This window comes from Mytilus trossulus, chromosome 3 (genome assembly GCF_036588685.1).
Source record: "Mytilus trossulus isolate FHL-02 chromosome 3, PNRI_Mtr1.1.1.hap1, whole genome shotgun sequence".
In the NCBI taxonomy this organism is placed as follows: Eukaryota; Metazoa; Mollusca; class Bivalvia; order Mytilida; family Mytilidae; genus Mytilus; species Mytilus trossulus.
This window is the reverse complement of record NC_086375.1, coordinates 66813609-66834021: the sequence shown is the minus strand read 5'-3', so window position 1 is coordinate 66834021 and position 20413 is coordinate 66813609. Positions and strand designations below refer to the sequence as shown.

At 31.7% G+C, this 20413-nt stretch overlaps 1 protein-coding gene across 1 annotated transcript; it reads right to left on the bottom strand.

Moving 5' to 3' along the window:
• Positions 1–16776: 16776 nt before the first annotated feature.
• Positions 16777–20164, bottom strand: LOC134709655 (toll-like receptor 13). Its single transcript, XM_063569807.1, has 2 exons — positions 20104–20164; positions 16777–18996 (listed from the first exon to the last, which is right to left on the bottom strand). The coding sequence occupies exon 2, from the start codon at positions 18985–18987 to the stop codon at positions 16858–16860; it is 2130 nt and encodes a 709-aa protein (XP_063425877.1). The 5' UTR covers positions 18988–18996; positions 20104–20164; the 3' UTR covers positions 16777–16857.
• Between the last annotated feature and the right edge of the window lie 249 nt (positions 20165–20413).

Sequence of the window (20413 nt, the reverse complement as noted above, 5' to 3'; positions counted from 1 at the left end):
ATGCGTCTTTTTATATACTTGTTTTATTGTAAATAGTTATTTTAAAGGACTTTGTGTTCTAAATCCCATTTAAAACCATGCCGTATGAATGACTGATCCCATGACGTAAGAAGGTAAGCCAAGATTATAGATTTGTTATCTCCGCCTTACTAATTCGTAAACGCTATTTCCACATTTTTGATGATACTAATCAGCAAAAAATCAAAGTTGGCAAATGATTATCCCGTCGAGTCTATAAAAAAACTGATTAGGTCAAACTGTTAAGACCATTAGCAAAATTTTAAGTTTAAAATCCGTATAAAGCATGATAGATAGTAACGGAAATCATGCATACAATTCGCACATGAAATTACTAAAGTTTTATATTATACCAATTCAATCATCTCTGAAAACAAACTGACCGAAACATATCTATGGTATACCAATAACTTTATTGGTAGAAGGGCGAAAACGTTATGACATAAATGCAGTCATCTACAAGCTTATTTATATAGGACTGGTTTGCTGAATGAACCGATCTGTCCTTGTGAATGTCAATTGAAATTAACTGGTATCAAATTCGATGTTTATCTAATAATTAATAAACAATATTCGGTCAATATCAGAAAAAATATAAAATTGTTTGTATAAGGCTCAGAAACTGGGAAAGGGCGAGGTTTAACCTTAGAAATTGCTTTTATATTTTATGACATTATCCTAATTACTGCAATTAAGATTGATATTTCGAAAGGTATTTAAATTATAACACCACTTTCAATTTGTTTTTTTCTGCTTTAATGAAACCCTGTTTGTGGTCAAAGTGGTTAATGATGACGATGACAGTGCGCAATATATAGCTGCGCTACTATATTAAGGAAATAAACATAAATAGTTGCAGTATAAAAGGAAATGCATCTTTAACATTTAGACCATCCCTTCACTTAATGACCTTTTTAAGCATTGCTATTTCTTGCTCTTATAAAAAAAAATGGCGAGTCACGGGTTGGGGGACTTTGTAATTTATTTTCTCTAATATTGGAGTATATTATTCTTTTATAAAAAATAAAGGCAACAGTAGTATACCACTGTTCAAGGCTCGTAAATCTATGGACAAAAAACAAAATCGGGGTAACAAACTTAAACTTAACTGAACGCATTAAATATAAGAGGAGTACAACGACACAACATTCAAATGTAACACACACAGAAACGGACTAAGCATTAGACAAATTCCGATAAGAAGAACAAATATAACATCAAAACCAAATACATGAATTTGGGATAGAAAAGTTCCGTGACACGCTTTATAGTAATGTGAATTCACACTCAAATATAAGTGGAAACAAACGACACAAAGGAAACACAACGTTAAAATGTTACACACACAGAAACGAACTATGATATAACAATGGCCATTTTCCTGACTTGGTACAGGACATTTTAAAAGAATAAAATGGTGGGTTGAACCTGGTCTTGTGGCATGCCAACCCTCGCACTTAAATGGCAATGTTAAATATAATATTAAAATGACAACATAATATTACAGGACTATACTAGTAATACAAATAAATAGACGAACTTTTGAACAAAGAAACACACGAATAATAGATAACAAAAAGCATCAGGTTTAAAATTCAATACGCCAAAAACGCTTCTCGTCCATACAAGACTTACCAGTGACGCCAAGATAAAAAAGTTAAAAAGTAAAACAAGTGCAAAGTTGTACAGCACTGATGATCAAAAGCTGAAAAAGGTTGTGCCAAATCCGGCTTTGTTTTTTTGCTTGGGATAAAAACATCCTTATTATTTAGAACAATTTATGCTATTGCAAACAGTTAATTTTATCAAATGGATATTCAAGATATATGTGATAAAACTGAAGTATTAACTAATTACAGAAAACAAAACCCGAATATATAATACAAAGACCGAAACAGAAAACAGTCACACCCAACTTAGTCCAAGCCTCAACGCAAAAAGTCATAAAAAAACGAAATTTTTACGAGAAAGATCAGGCTGCATACGGAAAACATGTCGGCAAGTTATTTGCAGGAAGCAAGTATTAAAAAAAGTACACTTCTTCTTAATTTGGACAAATTATAGAATTTTCTTGAGAACAAGGTATATGTACATAAGTTTTATAATAAAACCTAGCCATTAAGTTAAAAAAAAAAACATGTGCATATTTTTTTTTTATTTGAAGTTTCATATGACTGAGCTGTATGAAAATGTGAAAGTAATAAAGTTTTTCGCAAGATTTTAGATATAGAGTTGCATTTAAAGTATGTTTGTCCTTCTGTATTGCTAGATAAAAAGTTCACAAGGGGAAAATTGAAATATTTAATTGTGGAAAAGTTTAGCTTTCATTGATTCTTATTGTCAATTTCAAGACGTTAGTCAAGACAGTTATTACTTTTGTTTTCATCCGTGGTTTCCTTTATCTCAAATTCATGTAGGTAGATGCAGTCAAGAAAGATACCATATTGTGAAGGACAACGTCAAAAACAACCATCCTTATTTATTTCAGAAGATGAAGTTTTGAAAAGTTCATAAATAAACCCATTTAAACAAAGCAACAAGTCTTCAAACAAAGGATCATTGTTGTTTCCTATAATAATACCATTTGAATTAAAAAAAAAACCACACTACTGTTTTAGAAGGCTTGTTTGGCCCTGCCTTAAGGAAGTACTCATGTGAGATTTTGGAATTTGTGTCAAATATGTGGACTTCTTGATTTTTTCCTAAGATTCAGAATGAAATGTTTTGCATCATAACACATTTTTCTTTTCATATAAGTTTTCAATAGCTCATAAACAGTTATTTACCAAAATTTAAGCAGTTCTTGATTTCTTTTCTTTTTATTTGAGTTCAAAATAATACCAATGCAAATTTAAGGTAAAAGTTCGAGTCAAATTTTTTTCGTTACTTTTTAAAACTCAAATATCTCGAAAAGTAGATACATTACCTGTCAAAAAATTTAACTACTGCTCTTTTGACTGGTATTACTAGATCTATTTCACTTGACTTGGAGGGATTTAAGAAGTTCGCCTATTTAAGACCAGTCCATCTATAGACAGTAGTTTTGGGATAAACTCATCAATTAAGTATCCAGATATTCGTCCTGTATCATACACTCAGTTCTTTTGTATATGTGTTTGGTGACACTGATAGGTGATAAGAATTCAATAATAATTACAACGGCAATCATACTTATTACACACATCTTTAACTGTCCTTATGCGAATTACAACGTAAGCTCCGACCAATCAGTTGAAATAGCATTGGTAATAGTGTCAATTTTCAATTCTTGACGTTTTTAAATTTCACCTTAGTACATCTTTTAAATAAGATATATGTTCAACTAATTCCTTGAATCTGTCTTTAAGATAAGAATGAAGAACACTAGAGTAAAGAGAATTATTAACTGTTTACACCTGTTGTACGAGGAGAGGCACTTAGATAAAAGGTAGTTTTACACTACCTGTGATACAAACACAACTGTTCCTCTGGTACTATCTTATGGTGTTAACATATCACAACTCGTTATGAACGGGTTTGTTGTAAAGTTTTTGATTTTTATAAACGAAGACTATGTATTAATGGTAAATTTGCTTATGTCGATTCTGTAACCACAAATTATTTAAAACCTTTACTAAATTCTTTCATAGATTTAAATATTTGGTATTGAAATTTGGAAGAACCTGTAAAAAACTTATGTCAAACGGGAAAACACATGGTATTTTTTTCGGAGATTTCACCATACCAGACGATCCTGGAAAACTTATCGATCCTCAATAAACTTATTTTAAATGGTTAATAGTTTAACACTGTAATTATATCTTTGAATATTCTTTTTAATTGTATGCATAATTTTGTTGTCATCAGAAAATTAACAGCAAATTAAATGTTATTATATACGTATACATATTCATAGCTCTACTATTTGTATCTTGGCATTGCAGAAGTTCATATTTTTCTCTGACTTTTTATGATATTTTTACACTTAATCCATTGGATGTTGGATGTGTACTGAATGATAACGTGTTAAATCAGTGTTTTTTGTTTGTTTGGATATACAAGTACCTTACCACGTCCACTCTATGTTTTTTGTTAGATGTATTTCTATTTTTATCCCTTTAAGGAGTTAAACCGTTTTAAACTGATTTTTTAGTTTGTTCTTATGTTGTACGCGTTCACCACTGTCGAATTTGGAGGTTTGCTACAGACCATTGGAATCCCAAATGGGTACCAATTGCGCTCCTCTACTTTCAGATTTGTCTTTATATTCCTATATGGCAGATTTTATCCAAGGGCTTGTACAGATAGGAGAAAAAGAAATTAGCCCAGTCATTAGATTTTACCTTTCGGTATATTCATGATGTATTGATGATGTAATGTACTGATAGATTCTGTGATCACTTACAGTTAATATATCCAAGTGAACTTGACATTAAAGATAATACCAACACGGATAAATCTGCCTTCTATTTAGACCTTTTTCTCGAAATGACTACTGATGGTAGGTTGAATACCCAAATTTATGACAAAAGCGATGATTTTGATTTTCCTATAGTCAACTTTCCATTTTTGTGTAGCAACATCCCATCGGCACCAGCATATGGAGTATATGTGTCTCAATTGATACGATAATTTGGGGCTAGCTCAAAGTACATTGATTTTTATGAACGAGGAATTCTGCGTTCTCAAAAGTTCATAAGACAGTGCTATGAATCAATTAAATAAAGGTCACCACTAAAGAAATTTTACGGTGGCCATCATGAGCTGATTAGCCTTTATGACAACAGTGTGTCGGAAATCATATCTGATATTCTTCCTCAGTCATAATAACCTTCAATCATGACCGAACTGAACAAAGAAATAACACGACGAGTTCGTGTTGTTACTTATTTATTATTTATAACTGTTGTTGTAAATGTCCCGTGGTTTTGATTGTTATTGTTTACTCCTTGGTTTTGATTGTTATTTGGTTATTGATATATCAACATGTAGAAAGAAAACATAGTGAAATCGAACTGATTTACATTTTATTTATACGCGACTGATGAATATATTTAACTTGCTGCATTGTTTGCTTTCAAACACAATGCGACAGAACGATTTCTAGTAATAATAAAGGTGTCCCATTTCGGTGTTAATATGTTTATCAATTCTATGGTCATTTTTATAAATTTACTGTTTTCAAAAGTATGATTGTTTGTAAATACTAAGGATTTTCTTATCCCAGGCAGATAATCTTAGCCGTATTTGGCACAACATTTTGGAATTTTTGGTCATCAATGCTTTCATCTTTGTTTGTCTTCCTTTGTTATTTTGACATGAGCGTCACTGATGAGTCTTATATAGACGAAAGACGCGTCTGACGTATTTAGTTATAAGCCTGGTACCTTTAATAGCAATAAACTTGTCGTAATGTTCTAATGTATTGTTTATTTGTATTTTTCTCTGTCCTGTATGTTCCTCCATGAGTGTCCTGTACCAAGTCAGGAAAATGGCAATTGTTATTAGATATATTTCCCCAAGTTTAAGATTGTTACTCGGATTTTTGTTTTGCAATTGTATATGAATTTCGAACACCGGTATATAAATGTTGCCTTTATTTAATGATAATGATGATGTAAATGTTAAGGTTTACATGAATGTAACTGTTGAATGGTCATTATATTGTACTATAATATAATTGTTTTAATAAAAATAAAGCAAATGAATAAATTTTATCACAAAACGGCAACGGAAGGAAGACCAAGTTGTTTTTGTAAGGACCTTGCTGCGGCCCTCCAAAACATGTCTTCCCCTACGCCTGTCTGGAAACTTACATGAGGAGTACTCTCCAGTAACGTACGCAGTGGACTAGTCATGTGCTTGGAATCAATTGTCTTCAGCATTATTAACAAGAAAGCGTCTTTTCCTTGACGTCGTCGTCTTTCCTGGACTATATCAACTTCCCACTGACACCATTCACTTTTGGCGAAGTCATTTGACATCACAACAACAACTTTCCAACTTTTTTCAAGATATTTGTCAATATTTCCAGTTATATTTTTTCCAATATCGAAATCCCTTTGGTGAATGCAAAGTTTTATTCCTTCTTCACTTTCCATTCTCTTCAAAAAGACTTGTGAACCCATTTTCTATCTGCATCACAGTATACAACGAATGCATGATATTCGTAGATTAAACGTTCATCGTATGCAACAAGGCCTTGTCTGTGATTGTACACGACTCGGAGCAGGTAAACAGTATTCTTAATATCATTCTGACATATCCAAATGAAAATGATTATGACTAGTATTTATACTCCAAAAAAGAGAAAAACTATCGCAATAGTATATAACTGATTCCATGGTTTACAAATATCATCAGTAGGGGTGTAATTTTTTAAATATTGTCCGTCTAATTCCTTTGGATATCGACATTTATAATTTTTAGGATAACCATCGACTTTTACTTTGGTTTGCTTAATCCATTCCAAAAACCATTTTTGGTCACATGTACAGGAAAATGGATTGGCTCCTAGATTAATTTGCTCCAATGAATTTAGTAATCTTGACGATAGCAATGTTTTATTTATGATTGAAATCAAATTAGAACTGAGATCTAGAGATTTCAAGGATATGATATTACCAAAGATTCCTATGCTGTGATCAAAGGTATGTAAGCTATTGTCTTGGAGATTCAAATCACGTAACTTTCTGAAATTTGAAAGCAGATTTCTTGTCTTGGTAAATCAAAGAGTCCGGTGGAATGCAGCAGCAGTGACTCCAGATTATCAAGTGGTTTGGACATAACATAAAGAATATTTGGAATCTTTGGCATATGATTGAGTCCAAGATTCACATGATTCACATTTGGACAGAATTTGAAGATTGTGACGGGGTTGAACCTTTCTATTGGGTGAAAACGGAAGTTACAGTTATTCATAACAATCCTTTTTATACAAGAATTGTAAAACGCAAAATCTTCAATCCGTTTTAATGTACTTATCTTTCCTAAACTTACGTCTTTAAGCTTTGTAAGACCATAAAATATGTTGTTTTTTTTAATTCAACAATTGAAATGCCCATCATTTTTAAAAACTTAAGTGCTGGCAGACACAAAAAAGAAGTTTTATCAATAATTCCTATATTATTATCGCTCAGAGACAAACTCTCAAGTCTCGGACATAAACTGTCCCCAAAACTGCAGAAATTTGGAACTTTTGCTAATCTATTTCCATTAAGTCTTAAATTATTAAGACCCAGCATTTCCCAGAAATGTATCTGTATGAGTTTTTTGTTTTCTAGGACTAACTTCTCTAATAGAGGTAAAAATTTAAATGATGATCCATTGATATAAGAAAATTGATTCCCGGTAAGATAAACTTCCTTAATCTTTGTATTTATGAACGGTTCAAACATATCATTTGAAAGATACGTCCAGTTGTTGTTAGTTAACCGGAGTTTTCTTGTGTAATTTAAAGACAGTTTTGTAAGTGCTTTCTTCAATCCATCCACACCTAAGGAAGTTTCGTTATTGACTGTTAAAACTGAAAGCCATGTTAAATTCACGAAAGCTTCTTGATTAATGTGACGTATGGAGTTTCCTGACAATACAAATTCATTCACTCTATGGAATGTAAGATTAACCAAGGCAAAACGCCCGATATCTGTCCGGTTAGAGTTTCTTAGTTCAACTTCTAAAACAGATACTGGTAATTTCGGAATGTAAGATCCATGGCAAATGGCTCTCTTAAATCGCCTGGAAAGACACTTGCAAAACTTTCCACATTCAAGATCCGTATCAGTGTGGATTTTTGTCATAATCATAAAGATCACCAGAATACCACACCAAATGTCTGTTATGATCATATTTTTAACCTAAAAAAACGTTAAAAAATACTTCTTGATTTGTAGGTTGAATATAGTTGTTTATTTCTTAAATACATGGTAGCCGAGAACAGACTTATTTTATTCCCACAAAACTCGGTAAACACAAGGATGAGTAAAACTAGTTTTCTGAAGTATTATTTTTTCACGAATATATTAAGACATGCATATATTTAGATACATTTTTTCTGTGACTTTCATATACAAGTTTAACGTAATATAGTCAATCGATTTCGTACACTTAAATAGGCAAAGTAATTAGTTTTTGAAAATCACAAGATAGAGTAATAAAAGTTGGTACGTAGTTTTGCAAAAACAGTATTTAATAAAATGATTCGCGGAGATGGCTGTCAGAACCACTTAAATCATTCATAAATTTGCCTGACTTAAAAACTGCTTAAATATTTCTTAATAAATGTTATCTGCTTGTAAAGGACTTGCATTGTTAGTCATTAAACCTGTTTATAGTTAATCTTCCTCTGAAATCCATACTTGTCGCTGTAAATATCAAACAAGTTGAAAACAACATTAAAAAAACTATGATTGCGTTGGATAAAAACCGCAATTTTTATACGTTTGAATATAAAACAAAATACCGCACAAACAACATCTTCAAAAAGACTCTAAAAAAGTGAAAACGTATATTTTAACAAAACGCATTTGACAAACAGGTCGAACAACTGATGTTCTTAAACCCTACTGACTGCCCTTGAAGATTGCCAAATACATTCATCACAAGATATAACAAAACGGATCTTTATAGTAATTCAATACCAAACAAAAAACAATAAACTTGCGACAAAGATTGTAAACCACAAACATGAGGTAATAATTTTGTTTTACACCATATCTAGATTTCGACAATAAATGTCTCGTCAGTGATGTTAGGGATCGACCTCAATTTAGGGTAGACTGTTGAATTTTAAAGAGTCGAAATAGTATGAACGGATTTTATTAATTGAAGGGAAAATATAATACTAGCCCAAACGAAATTAGTATAAACAAGTCTAAATCGAAAACAACGTTCAAACCTATGAATGCGTTGGATAAAAGCCGCAATTTGTATACGTATATATATAAATGTATTAGATTTTACATGTTCTATTATATGAAACAACATTAGATACTTACATTGAACTATAAAAAAAGTATTTAAAAAGAAAATTAATAGCTACCCACACTTTCAACTTCAGCCTCAAATATAAAAGAAGGAGATGTGGTATGATTGCCAATGAGACAACTGTCCACAAGTGACCAAAATGACACAGACATTAACAACTATAGGTCACCGTATGGCGTTCAACAATGAGCAAAGCCCATACCGCATAGTTATATGTAACACATAAACAAACAACAACCACTGAATTTTCGGCTCCTGACTTGGGACAGACACAAAGAATTTATTAATTTCTTTACTTTAACAAATTATGATTTTTAAAAATAAATATAATATCAAAAGTACTTAATTATCATAGATAATAATAGAAAATAATGTTACAGAATGATGAACTTACTCCAGTCGGGTATGGGGATGCTGCTCCTCATCTCCTGCACATTGATTAAGACTTTGTATTCTCTTATATGTTCAATCATGTTCAATGTTTTACTATGCGAGTGCTATAAATAATGTCAATTTAGTATACTTTTGGTGCTTTGTTTAATGTAATTTTATTTGAATATTATTTACATAAACTGTGATATGAAATTATTAAATGAAGTAAAAGATTGTGATATAAATTATTCTTTTTCTTTATTTTCTACAAGAATTACCTGCATTTACCTTGATTCATTAGATCTCATTAGTTTAGTGTTGTTACAAGATAATCCTGCATATTCCCATTGTTTACAAAAAAATTCTGGGAACTCCTACATAACATTTTACTATTTTACCTGTAAAATTCAAAATGTAGGAATAGCCAGAATGAACCATAGTTTGCTTTTCGGTGTGAACCATGACTCCGTGTTGAAAACCGATCCTCAATGCTCTTCAACTTTGTACTAGTTTGGCTTTATAAATATTTTGATATGAGCGTCACTAATGAGTCTTATGTAGACGCGTCTGGCGTACTAAATTATAATCCTGGTACCTTTGATAACTATTTACACCACTGGGTCGATGCCACTGCTGGTGGACGTTTCGTCCCCGAGGGTATCACCTGCCCAGTAGTCAACACTTCGGTGTTGACATGAATATCAATAATGTGGTCTTCTTTATAAATTTAGTGTTAGGTACCACCTTAAGTAATCTATGCATGGGATAAGAACAGCCTTAGTATTTTGAATGTTTCATACTTTTGCAAACAGTAGATTTATGAAAACGGAAGTGCTGAATTCTGGCTTGTAATAACATTGCAATAAATCGTGAGGTTTGGGTATTTAGGTTCAACCCTCCTTTTTTTCTTGAAATGTCATGTATCAAGTCCTGAATATGGCAGCTGTTATCTAATAGTTCGTTTCTATGTATGTTGCATTTTCGCTTGTTTTTTGTTGAACTTCAATAGTTCTGTTGTTTCGTTGTTTAACTCTTAAAGTTGATGCGTTTCCCTCAGTTTTAGTTTGTAACCAGGATTTGTTTTCTCTCAATCAATTTATGACTTTTAAGCAGTTGTATACTACTGTTGCCTGTATTTATGCGTCTTTTTATATACTTGTTTTATTGCAAATAGTTATTTTAAAGGACTTTGTGTTTTAAATCCCATATAATGATAGTTGTTGATATCTTGATATTGCGATAGATGTTATCAAAACAAATTGATTAATTTTTTTTAGAAAGGGATGTTAGTTCATAATACTAGTTAAAACAAAATGTGAAAAATATTGATTTCATTATATTTAGAGACGTGTTAACTACATCCAAATGCTGAGTTCTTATAAGCTGACAAATGAATTATTTGATTCTGTCATATGCTTTCACTTCGTTTTAAAACAAACTATGCCCTAGAATGACCGACCCCATGACGTTAGAAGGTAAGCCAAGATTATAGATTTGTTATCTCCGCCTTACTTATTCGTAAACGCTATTTCCACATTTTTGATGATACTAATCAGCAAAAAATAAAGGTTGGCAAATGATTATCCCGTCGAGTCTATAAAAAAACTGATTAGGTCAAACTGTTAAGGCCATTAGCAAAATTTTAAGTTTAAAATCCGTATAAAGCATGACAGATTGTTACGGAAATCATGCATACAATTCGCACATGAAATTATTAAAGTTTTATATTATACCAATTCAATCATCTCTGAAAACAAAAAAGTCCGAAAAATATCTATGGTATACCAATAACTTTACTGGTAGAAGGGCGAAAACGTTATGACATAAATGCAGTCATCTACAAGCTTATTTATATAGGACTGGTTTGCTGAATGAACCGATCTGTCCTTGTGGATGTCAATTGAAATTAACTGGTATCAAATTCAATGTTTATCTAATAATAAATAAACAATATTCGGTCAATATCAGAAAAAATATAAAAATGTTTGTATAAGGCTGAGAAACTGGGAAAGGGCGAGGTTTAATCTAAGAAATTGCTTTTATATTTTATGACATTATCCTAATTACTGCAATTAAGATTAATATTTCGAAAGGTATTTAAATTATAACACCACTTTCAATTTGTTTTTTTCTGCTTTAATGAAACCCTGTTTGTGGTCAAAGTGGTTAATGATGACGTTGACAGTGCGCAATATATAGCTGCGCTACTATATTAAGGAAATAAACATAAATAGTTGCAGTATAAAAGGAAATGCATCTTTAACATTTAGACCATCCCTTCACTTAATGACCTTTTTAAGTATTGCTATTTCTTGCTCTAATAATAAAAAAAATGGCGAGTCACGGGTTGGGGGACTTTGTAATTTATTTTTTCTAATATTGGAGTATATTATACTTTTATACAAATAAAGGCAACAATAGTATACCACTGTTCAAGGCTCGTAAATCTATGGACAAAAAACAAAATCGGGGTAACAAATTTAAACTTAACTGAACGCATTAAATATAAGAGGAGTACAACGACACAACATTCAAATGTAACACACACAGAAACGGACTAAGCATTAGACAACATCCGATAAGAAGAAGAAATATATATCAAAACCAAATACATGAATTTGGGATAGAAAAGTTCCGTGACACGCTTTATAGTAATGTGAATTCACACTCAAATATAAGTGGAAACAAACTACACAAAGGAAACACAACGTTAAAATGTTACACACACAGAAACGAACTATGATATAACAATGGCCATTTTCCTGACTTGGTACAGGACATTTTAAAAGAATAAAATGGTGGGAATCTGGTCTTGTGGCATGCCAACCCTCGCACTTAAATGGCAATGTTAAATATAATATTAAAATGACAACATAATATTACAGGACTATACTAGTAATACAAATAAATAGACGAACTTTTGAACAAAGAAACACACGAATAATAGATAACAAAAGGCATCAGGTTTAAAATTCAATACGCCAAAAACGCTTCTCGTCCATACAAGACTTACCAGTGACGCCAAGATAAAAAAGTTAAAAAGTAAAACAAGTGCAAAGTTGTACAGCACTGATGATCAAAAGCTGAGAAAGGTTGTGCCAAATACGGCTTTGTTTTTTTGCTTGGGATAAAAACATCCTTATTATTTAGAACAATTTATGCTATTGCAAACAGTACATTTTATCAAATGAATATTCAAGATATATATGATAAAACTGAAGTATTAACTAATTACAGAAAACAAAACCCGAATACATAATACAAAGACCAAAACAGAAAATAGTCACACCCAACTTAGTCCAAGCCTCAACGCAAAAAGTCATAAAAAAACGAGATTTTTACGAGAAAGATCAGGCTGCATACGGAAAACATGTCGGCAAGGTATTTGCAGGAAGCAAGTATTAAAAAAAAGTACACTTCTTCTTAATTTGGAAAAATTATAGAATTTTCTTGAGAACAAGGTATATACAGTAGTTGTCGTTTGTTTATGTAATATATACGTGTTTCTCGTTTCTCGTTTTGTTTATATAGATTAGACCGTTGGTTTTCCCGTTTTAATGGTTTTACACTAGTAATTTTGGGGCCCTTTATAGCTTGTTGTTCGGTGTGAGCCAAGGCTCCGTGTTGAAGGCCGTACTTTAACCTATAATGGTTTAATTTTTAAATTGTTATTTGGATGGAGAGTTGTCTCATTGGCACTCACACCACATCTTCCTATATCTATATATGTACATAAGTTTTATAATAAAACCTAGCCATTAAGTTAAAAAAAACATGTGCATATTTTTTTTTATTTGAAGTTTCATATGACTGAGCTGTATGAAAATGTGAAAGTAATTAAGGTTTTCGCAAGATTTTAGATATCGAGTTGCATTTAAAGTATGTTTGTCCTTCTGTATTGCTAGATAAAATGAAAAGTTCACAAGGGAAAAATTGAAATATTTAATTGTGGAAAAGTTTAGCTTTCATTTATTCTTATGTTCAATTTCCAGACGTTAGTCAAGACAGTTATTACTTTTGTTTTCATCCGTGGTTTCCTTTATCTCAAATTCATGTAGGTAGATGCAGTCAAGATAGATACCATATTGTGAAGGACAACGTCAAAAACCATCCTAATTTATTTCAGAAGATGAAATTTTGAAAAGTTCATAAATAAACCCATATAAACAAAGCAACAAGTCTTCAAACAAAGGATCATTGTTGTTTCCTATAATAATACCATTTGAATTATAAAACACACTACTGCTTTAGAAAGCTTGTTTGGCCCTGCCTTAAGGAAGAACTCATGTGAGATTTTGGAATTTGTGTCAGATATTTAGACTCCTTGATTTTTTCCTAAGATTCAGTATGAAATGTTTTGCATCATAAGACATTTTTCTTTTCAAATAAATCTTCAATAGCATAAACAGTTATTTACCAAAATTTAAGCAGTTCTTGATTTCTTTTCTTTTTATTTGAGTTCAAAATAATACCAATGCAAATTTAAGGTAAAAAGATATAGGAAGATGTGGTGTGAGTGCCAATGAGACAACTCTCCATCAGTTCGAGTAAATTGTTTTTCGTTACTTTTTAAAACTCAAATATCTCGAAAAGTAGATACATTACCTGTCAAAAAATTTAACTACTGCTCTTTTGACTGGTATTACTAGATCTATTTCACTTGACTTGGAGGGATTTAAGAAGTTCGCCTATTTAAGACCAGTCCATCTATAGACAGTAGTTTTGGGATAAACTCATCAATTAAGTATCCAGATATTCGTCCTGTATCATACACTCAGTTCTTTTGTATATGTGTTTGGTGACACTGATAGGTGATAAGAATTCAATAATAATTACAACGGCAATCATACTTATTACACACATCTTTAACTGTCCTTATGCGAATTACAACGTAAGCTCCGACCAATCAGTTGAAATAGCATTGGTAATAGTGTCAATTTTCAATTCTTGACTTTTTTAAATTTCACCTTAGTAAAATAGTAAATAAGATATATGTTCAACTAATTCTTTCAATCTGTCTTTAAGATAAGAATGAAGAACACTAGAGCAAAGAGAATTATTAAATGTTTACAACTGTTGTACGAGGAGAGGCACTTAGATAAAAGGTAGTTTTTCACTACCTGTGATATAAACACAACTGTTCCTCTGGTACTATTTTAAGGTGTTAACATATCACAACTCGTTATGAACGGGTTTGTTGTAACGTTTTTGATTTTTATAAACGAAGACTATGTATTAATGGTAAATTTGCTTATGTCGATTCTGTAACCACAAATTATTTAAAACCTTTACTAAATTCTTTCATAGATTTAAATATTTGGTATTGAAATTTGGAAGAACCTGTAGAAAACTTATGTCAAACGGGAAAACACATGGTAATTTTTTCGGAGATGTCACCGTACCAGACGATCCTGGAAAACTTATCGTTCCTCAATAAACTTATTTTAAATGGTTAATAGTTCAACACTGTAATTATATCTTTGAATATTCTTTTTAATTGTATGCATATTTTTGTTGTCATCAGAAAATTAACAGCAAATTAAATGTTATTATATACGTATACATATTCATAGCTCTACTATTTGTATCTTGGCATTGCAGAAGTTCATATTTTTCTCTGACTTTTTATGATATTTTTACACTTAATCCATTGGATGTTGGATGTGTACTGAATGATAATGTGTTAAATCAGTGTTTTTTGTTTGTTTGGATATACAAGTACCTTACCACGTCCACTCTATGTTTTTGTTAGATGTATTTCTATTTTTATCCCTTTAAGGAGTTAAACCGTTTTAAACTGATTTTTTAGTTTGTTCTTATGTTGTACGCGTACACCACTGTTGAATTTGGAGGTTTGCTACAGACCATTGGAATCCAAAATGGGTACCAATTGCGCTCCTCTACTTTCAGATTTGTGTTTATATTCCTATATGGCAGATTTTATCCAAGGGCTTGTACAGATAGGAGAAAAGAAATAAGCTCAGTCCTTAGATTTTACCTTTCGGTATATTCATGATGTATTGATGATGTAATGTACTGATAGATTCTGTGATCACTTACCTTTAATATATCCAAGTGAACTTGACATTAAAGATAATACCAACACGGATAAATCTGCTTCCTATTTAGACCTTTTTCTCGAAATGACTACTGATGGTAGGTTGAATACCCAAATTTATGACAAACGCGATGATTTTAATTTTCCTATAGTCAACTTTCCATTTTTGTGTAGCAACATCCCATCGGCACCAGCATATGGAGTATATGTGTCTCAATTGATACGATACTTCAGGGATAGCTCAATGATTTTGATGAACGAGGAATTCTGCTTTCTCAAAAGTTCCTAAGACAGTGCTATGAATCAATTAAATAAAGGTCACCACTAAAGAAATTTTACGGTGGCCATCATGAGCTGATTAGCCTTTATGACAAAAGTGTGTCGGAAATCTTATCTGATATTCTTCCTCAGTCATAATAACCTTCAATCATGACCGAACTGAACAAAGAAATAACACGACGGGTGCCATATACGGTGCAGGAAAAGCTTACCCTTCCGGAAAACCTTATTTCACTCCCGGTTTTTAGTGGAGTTCGTGTTTTTACAATGTATTTATTATTTATAACTGTTGTTGTAAATGTCCCGTGGTTTTGATTGTTATTGTTTACTCCTTGGTTTTGATTGTTATTTGGTTATTGATATATCAACATGTAGAAAGAAAAAATAGTGAAATCGAACTGATTTACATTTTATTTATACGCGACTGATGAATATATTTAACTTGCTGCATTGATTGCTTTCAAACAAAGTGCGACAGAACGATATCTAGTAATAATAAAGGTGTCCCACTTCGGTGTTAACATGTATATCAATTTTATGGTCATTTTTATAAATTTACTGTTTTCAAAAGTATGAGTGTTTCTAAATACTAAGGATTTTCTTATCACAGGCATATAATCTTAGCCGTATTTGGCACAACGTTTTGGAATTTTTGGTCATCAATGCTTTCATCTTTGTTTGTCTTCCTTTGTTATTTTGACATGAGCGTCACTGATGAGTCTTATATAGACGAAAGACGCGTCTGACGTATTTAGTTATAAGCCTGGTACCTTTAATAGCAATAAACTTTCGTAATGTTCTAATGTATTGTTTATTTGTATTTTTCTCTGTCCTGTATGTTCCTCCATGAGTGTCCTGTACCAAGTCAGGAAAATGGCCATTGTTATGATATAGTTAATTTGTGTGTGTCTTGCATTTCAGTGTTTCTGTTGTATCGTTGTTCTCCTCTTATATTAGATATATTTCCCCAAGTTTAAGATTGTTACTCGGATTTTTTTTTTGCAATTGTATATGAATTTCGAACACCGGTATATAAATGTTGCCTTTATTTAATGATAATGATGATGTAAATGTTAAGGTTTACATGAATGTAACTGTTGAATGGTCATTATATTGTACTATAATATAATTGTTTTAATAAAAATAAAGCAAATGAATAAATTTTATCACAAAACGGCAACGGGAGGAAGACCAAGTTGTTTTTGTAAGGACCTTGCTGCGGCCCTCCAAAACATGTCTTCCCCTACGCCTGTCTGGAAACTTACATGAGGAGTACTCTCCAGTAACGTACGCAGTGGACTAGTCATGTGCTTGGAATCAATTGTCTTCAGCATTATTAACAAGAAAGCGTCTTTTCCTTGACGTCGTCGTCTTTCCTGGACTATATCAACTTCCCACTGACACCATTCACTTTTGGCGAAGTCATTTGACATCACAACAACAACTTTCCAACTTTTTTCAAGATATTTGTCAATATTTCCAGTTATATTTTTTCCAATATCGAAATCCCTTTGGTGAATGCAAAGTTTTATTCCTTCTTCACTTTCCATTCTCTTCAAAAAGACGTTGTGAACCCATTTTCTATCTGCATCACAGTAGACAACGAATGCATCATATTCGTAATTTAAACGATCATCCAATGTAAAATGACCTTGTCTGTGACTGTACACAACTCGGAGCAGGTAAACACTATTCTTGATATTATTCTGACATATCCAAATGAAAATGATAATTACTAGTATTGATATTCCAAATAAGGACAAAACTATCGCCATAGTATATAACTGATTCCATGGTTTGCAAATATTATCAGTTGGGTTGTAGTCTTTTAAGTATTGTCCTTCTAATTTATTTGGATATCGACATTTGTACCTGTAAGGATAACCAACGATTTTTACTTTGGTTTGCTTAATCCATTCCAAAAACCATTTTTGGTCACATGTACAGGAAAATGGATTGGCTCCTAGATTAATTTGCTCCAATGAATTTAGTATTGTAGACTGCAGCGATGTCTTATTCATGATTGAAATCAAATTAGAACTGAGATCTAGAAATTTCAAGGTTGTCATATTACCAAATATTTCACTGCTGTGATCCAAAGTATGTATACTATTGTCATGGAGATTCAGCTCACGTAAGTTTCTTAAATTGTTAAGTAAATTCCTTGGTAAATTAACAAGGTTGGTGGAATATAACTTAAGGGTCTCGAGATTATCAAGTGGAATGAACATTGAATAAAGAATATTTGGAATTTTTGGCAGATAATTGATTCCAAGATTCACATAATTTACATTTGGACAGCATTTAAAGATTGTGACAGGGTTGAATCTTTCGACTATGTCAAAGCGAAATTTACAGTGTTGCATGAGAATCTTTTTAATAGACGTACTGTTAAACGCAAAATCTTCAATCCGTTTTAATGTATTAATCATTTCTAAGTTTATATATTCTAGTTTATTAAGACTGGAAAATATATTGTTTTGTAACTGTACAATGGAAATGCCCTTTAAATGTAAATCCTTAAGTTTAGGTAAACAAATAAATGACGTTTTATCAATATTCCCGATATTATTATAGCTCAAAGACAATCTTTCTAGTCTCGGAAATAAACTGTCGTGTAAACTGCAGAAATTTGGGACTTTTGCTAACCTATTTCTTTCAAGTCCTAACCTTTTAAGACGCTGCATTTTCCAGAAATATATCTTTGTAAGTTGATTTTCCTCAAGAAATAACCTCTCACAAAGTGTAAAAAATCTAAATGCTGATCCATTGATGCTAGAAAATTGATTTCCTGTTAGATAAACTTTTTGTATCTTTGTATTTTTGAATGAATCAAACATATCATTTGGAAGATACTGCCAGTTATTGTTAGTGAGCCGGAGTGTTTTCAGAGATTTTAATGACACTTTTGTAAGTGCTTGCTTCAAAACTTCTACATTTAATGAAGTTTCGTTATTGATTGTTAAAACTGTTAGACATGTTAAATTCACAAAAGCCTCTTGATGAATGTGACGTATGGAGTTTCCTGAAAACACTAGTTCATACACGCTATGCAATGTAAGATTAACCAAAGCAAAATGCCCGATATCTGTCAGGTTAGAATTTCTTATTTCAATTTTTAAAACAGATACTGGCAATTTTGGAATGTAATATCCATTACAAAAGGCCCTTCTAGCTCCAGTGACTTTAAGAAAACACTTGCAAGACGCTCCACAGTCATGATATGTATCACAATGGATTATAGTAATGATCATAAAGATCGCGATTATACCAAACCAAACGTCTGTTATGATCATATCTATAACCTGAAAAAAACATAAAAACTACTTATTTATATATATGATCTCATTTGCTTTCAAACAATCATATATAATTCTACTTAGTAAATTTATTATTTTGATTAATAATGAAGCCATTTAAATTGGAGCATACTTTTTTCATTCTTGAATATTTCTGAGAAATTATATACCATCTGAATCAAAATGAAATTCTATAATACACATGTACTAAATTGATAAATATCAATTACAATTGAACCAAATTGAAGCACAGTTGTTCAAATTAAGAATATTGTAGCCGAGGATAGAAAACATATTTTGTTGTCCTTAATCATTCTCATAAGTCTCAGCAAACACACGGCTGAGTAAAACTAGTTTTTCGTTGAACTAACTTTCAAGCGTACTAAAATAGTTATCAAAGGTACCAGGATTATAATTAAGTACGCCAGACGTGCGTTTCGTCTACATAAGACTCATCAGTGACGCTCATATCAAAATATTAATAAAGCCAACAAGTACAAAGTTGAAGAGCAATGAATAATATCAAATGCACTGTTTTGTGAATATATGATGTAAGTTATACGAAACATATTTTGCTAATTAAAATCGTAAGCATATCAAATAGTTTGACAGCACGAGATAAAACAATAAAGGTCTCACTTGATTTCTCAAATACTGTGAATTCATTTATTTTCGCGGGTATCAATTTTCGTGGATTGCTGAAAACTTGCATATTCGTGGATATTATATTTCGTTGATTTGCCAATCTCTGTATACAAAGCAAGAATGAAAGTATGTTATTCGTTGAACATTTGAACTCGTGGTTCACCTGTACTTACGAAACCCACGAATATTGGTATCCAACGAATAATAATGAATCCACAGTAGAACTTAATTTTGTTTTTTGTCCATGGATTTATGAGTTTTGAACAGCGGTATACTACTCTTGCCTTCATTTAATACTAGGATTTGTGGAAATTTCTTCCAGAACAAATGCTGTCATTTTTTAATCTAGATGGTCTCATTATCTTTTTCGTGCCATGTGATGTTTAAACAGTAAATTAATACACTCATAACTGTGTATGTATAAATACGTTTAAAGTATTTAACATGTGAAACAAGATTAATACTTACATTCAACTATCCTGTCAGAAAAAAAAATATTTTGATTCCTATGTGTTTTAATCGACAGTTGTTCAGTCAGAATGAACTAAGATGTTTACTACGTTGCATTTAAACCGATTACACAAACCTTATATGGTAAGATATTGCACGTGATATATAAAAAATATAATTCATTTATGGTTTCAAATACACCCTTTCAAAGTTTGAAATGCTTTTGTTTTACTTCCGGCATTTAACGCAATCTACAATAAATAAACATCAAACAATCTAAACGATTTCTTCTTAAGTGGCAACTTCCATGATCTTCAGTGCATTCACG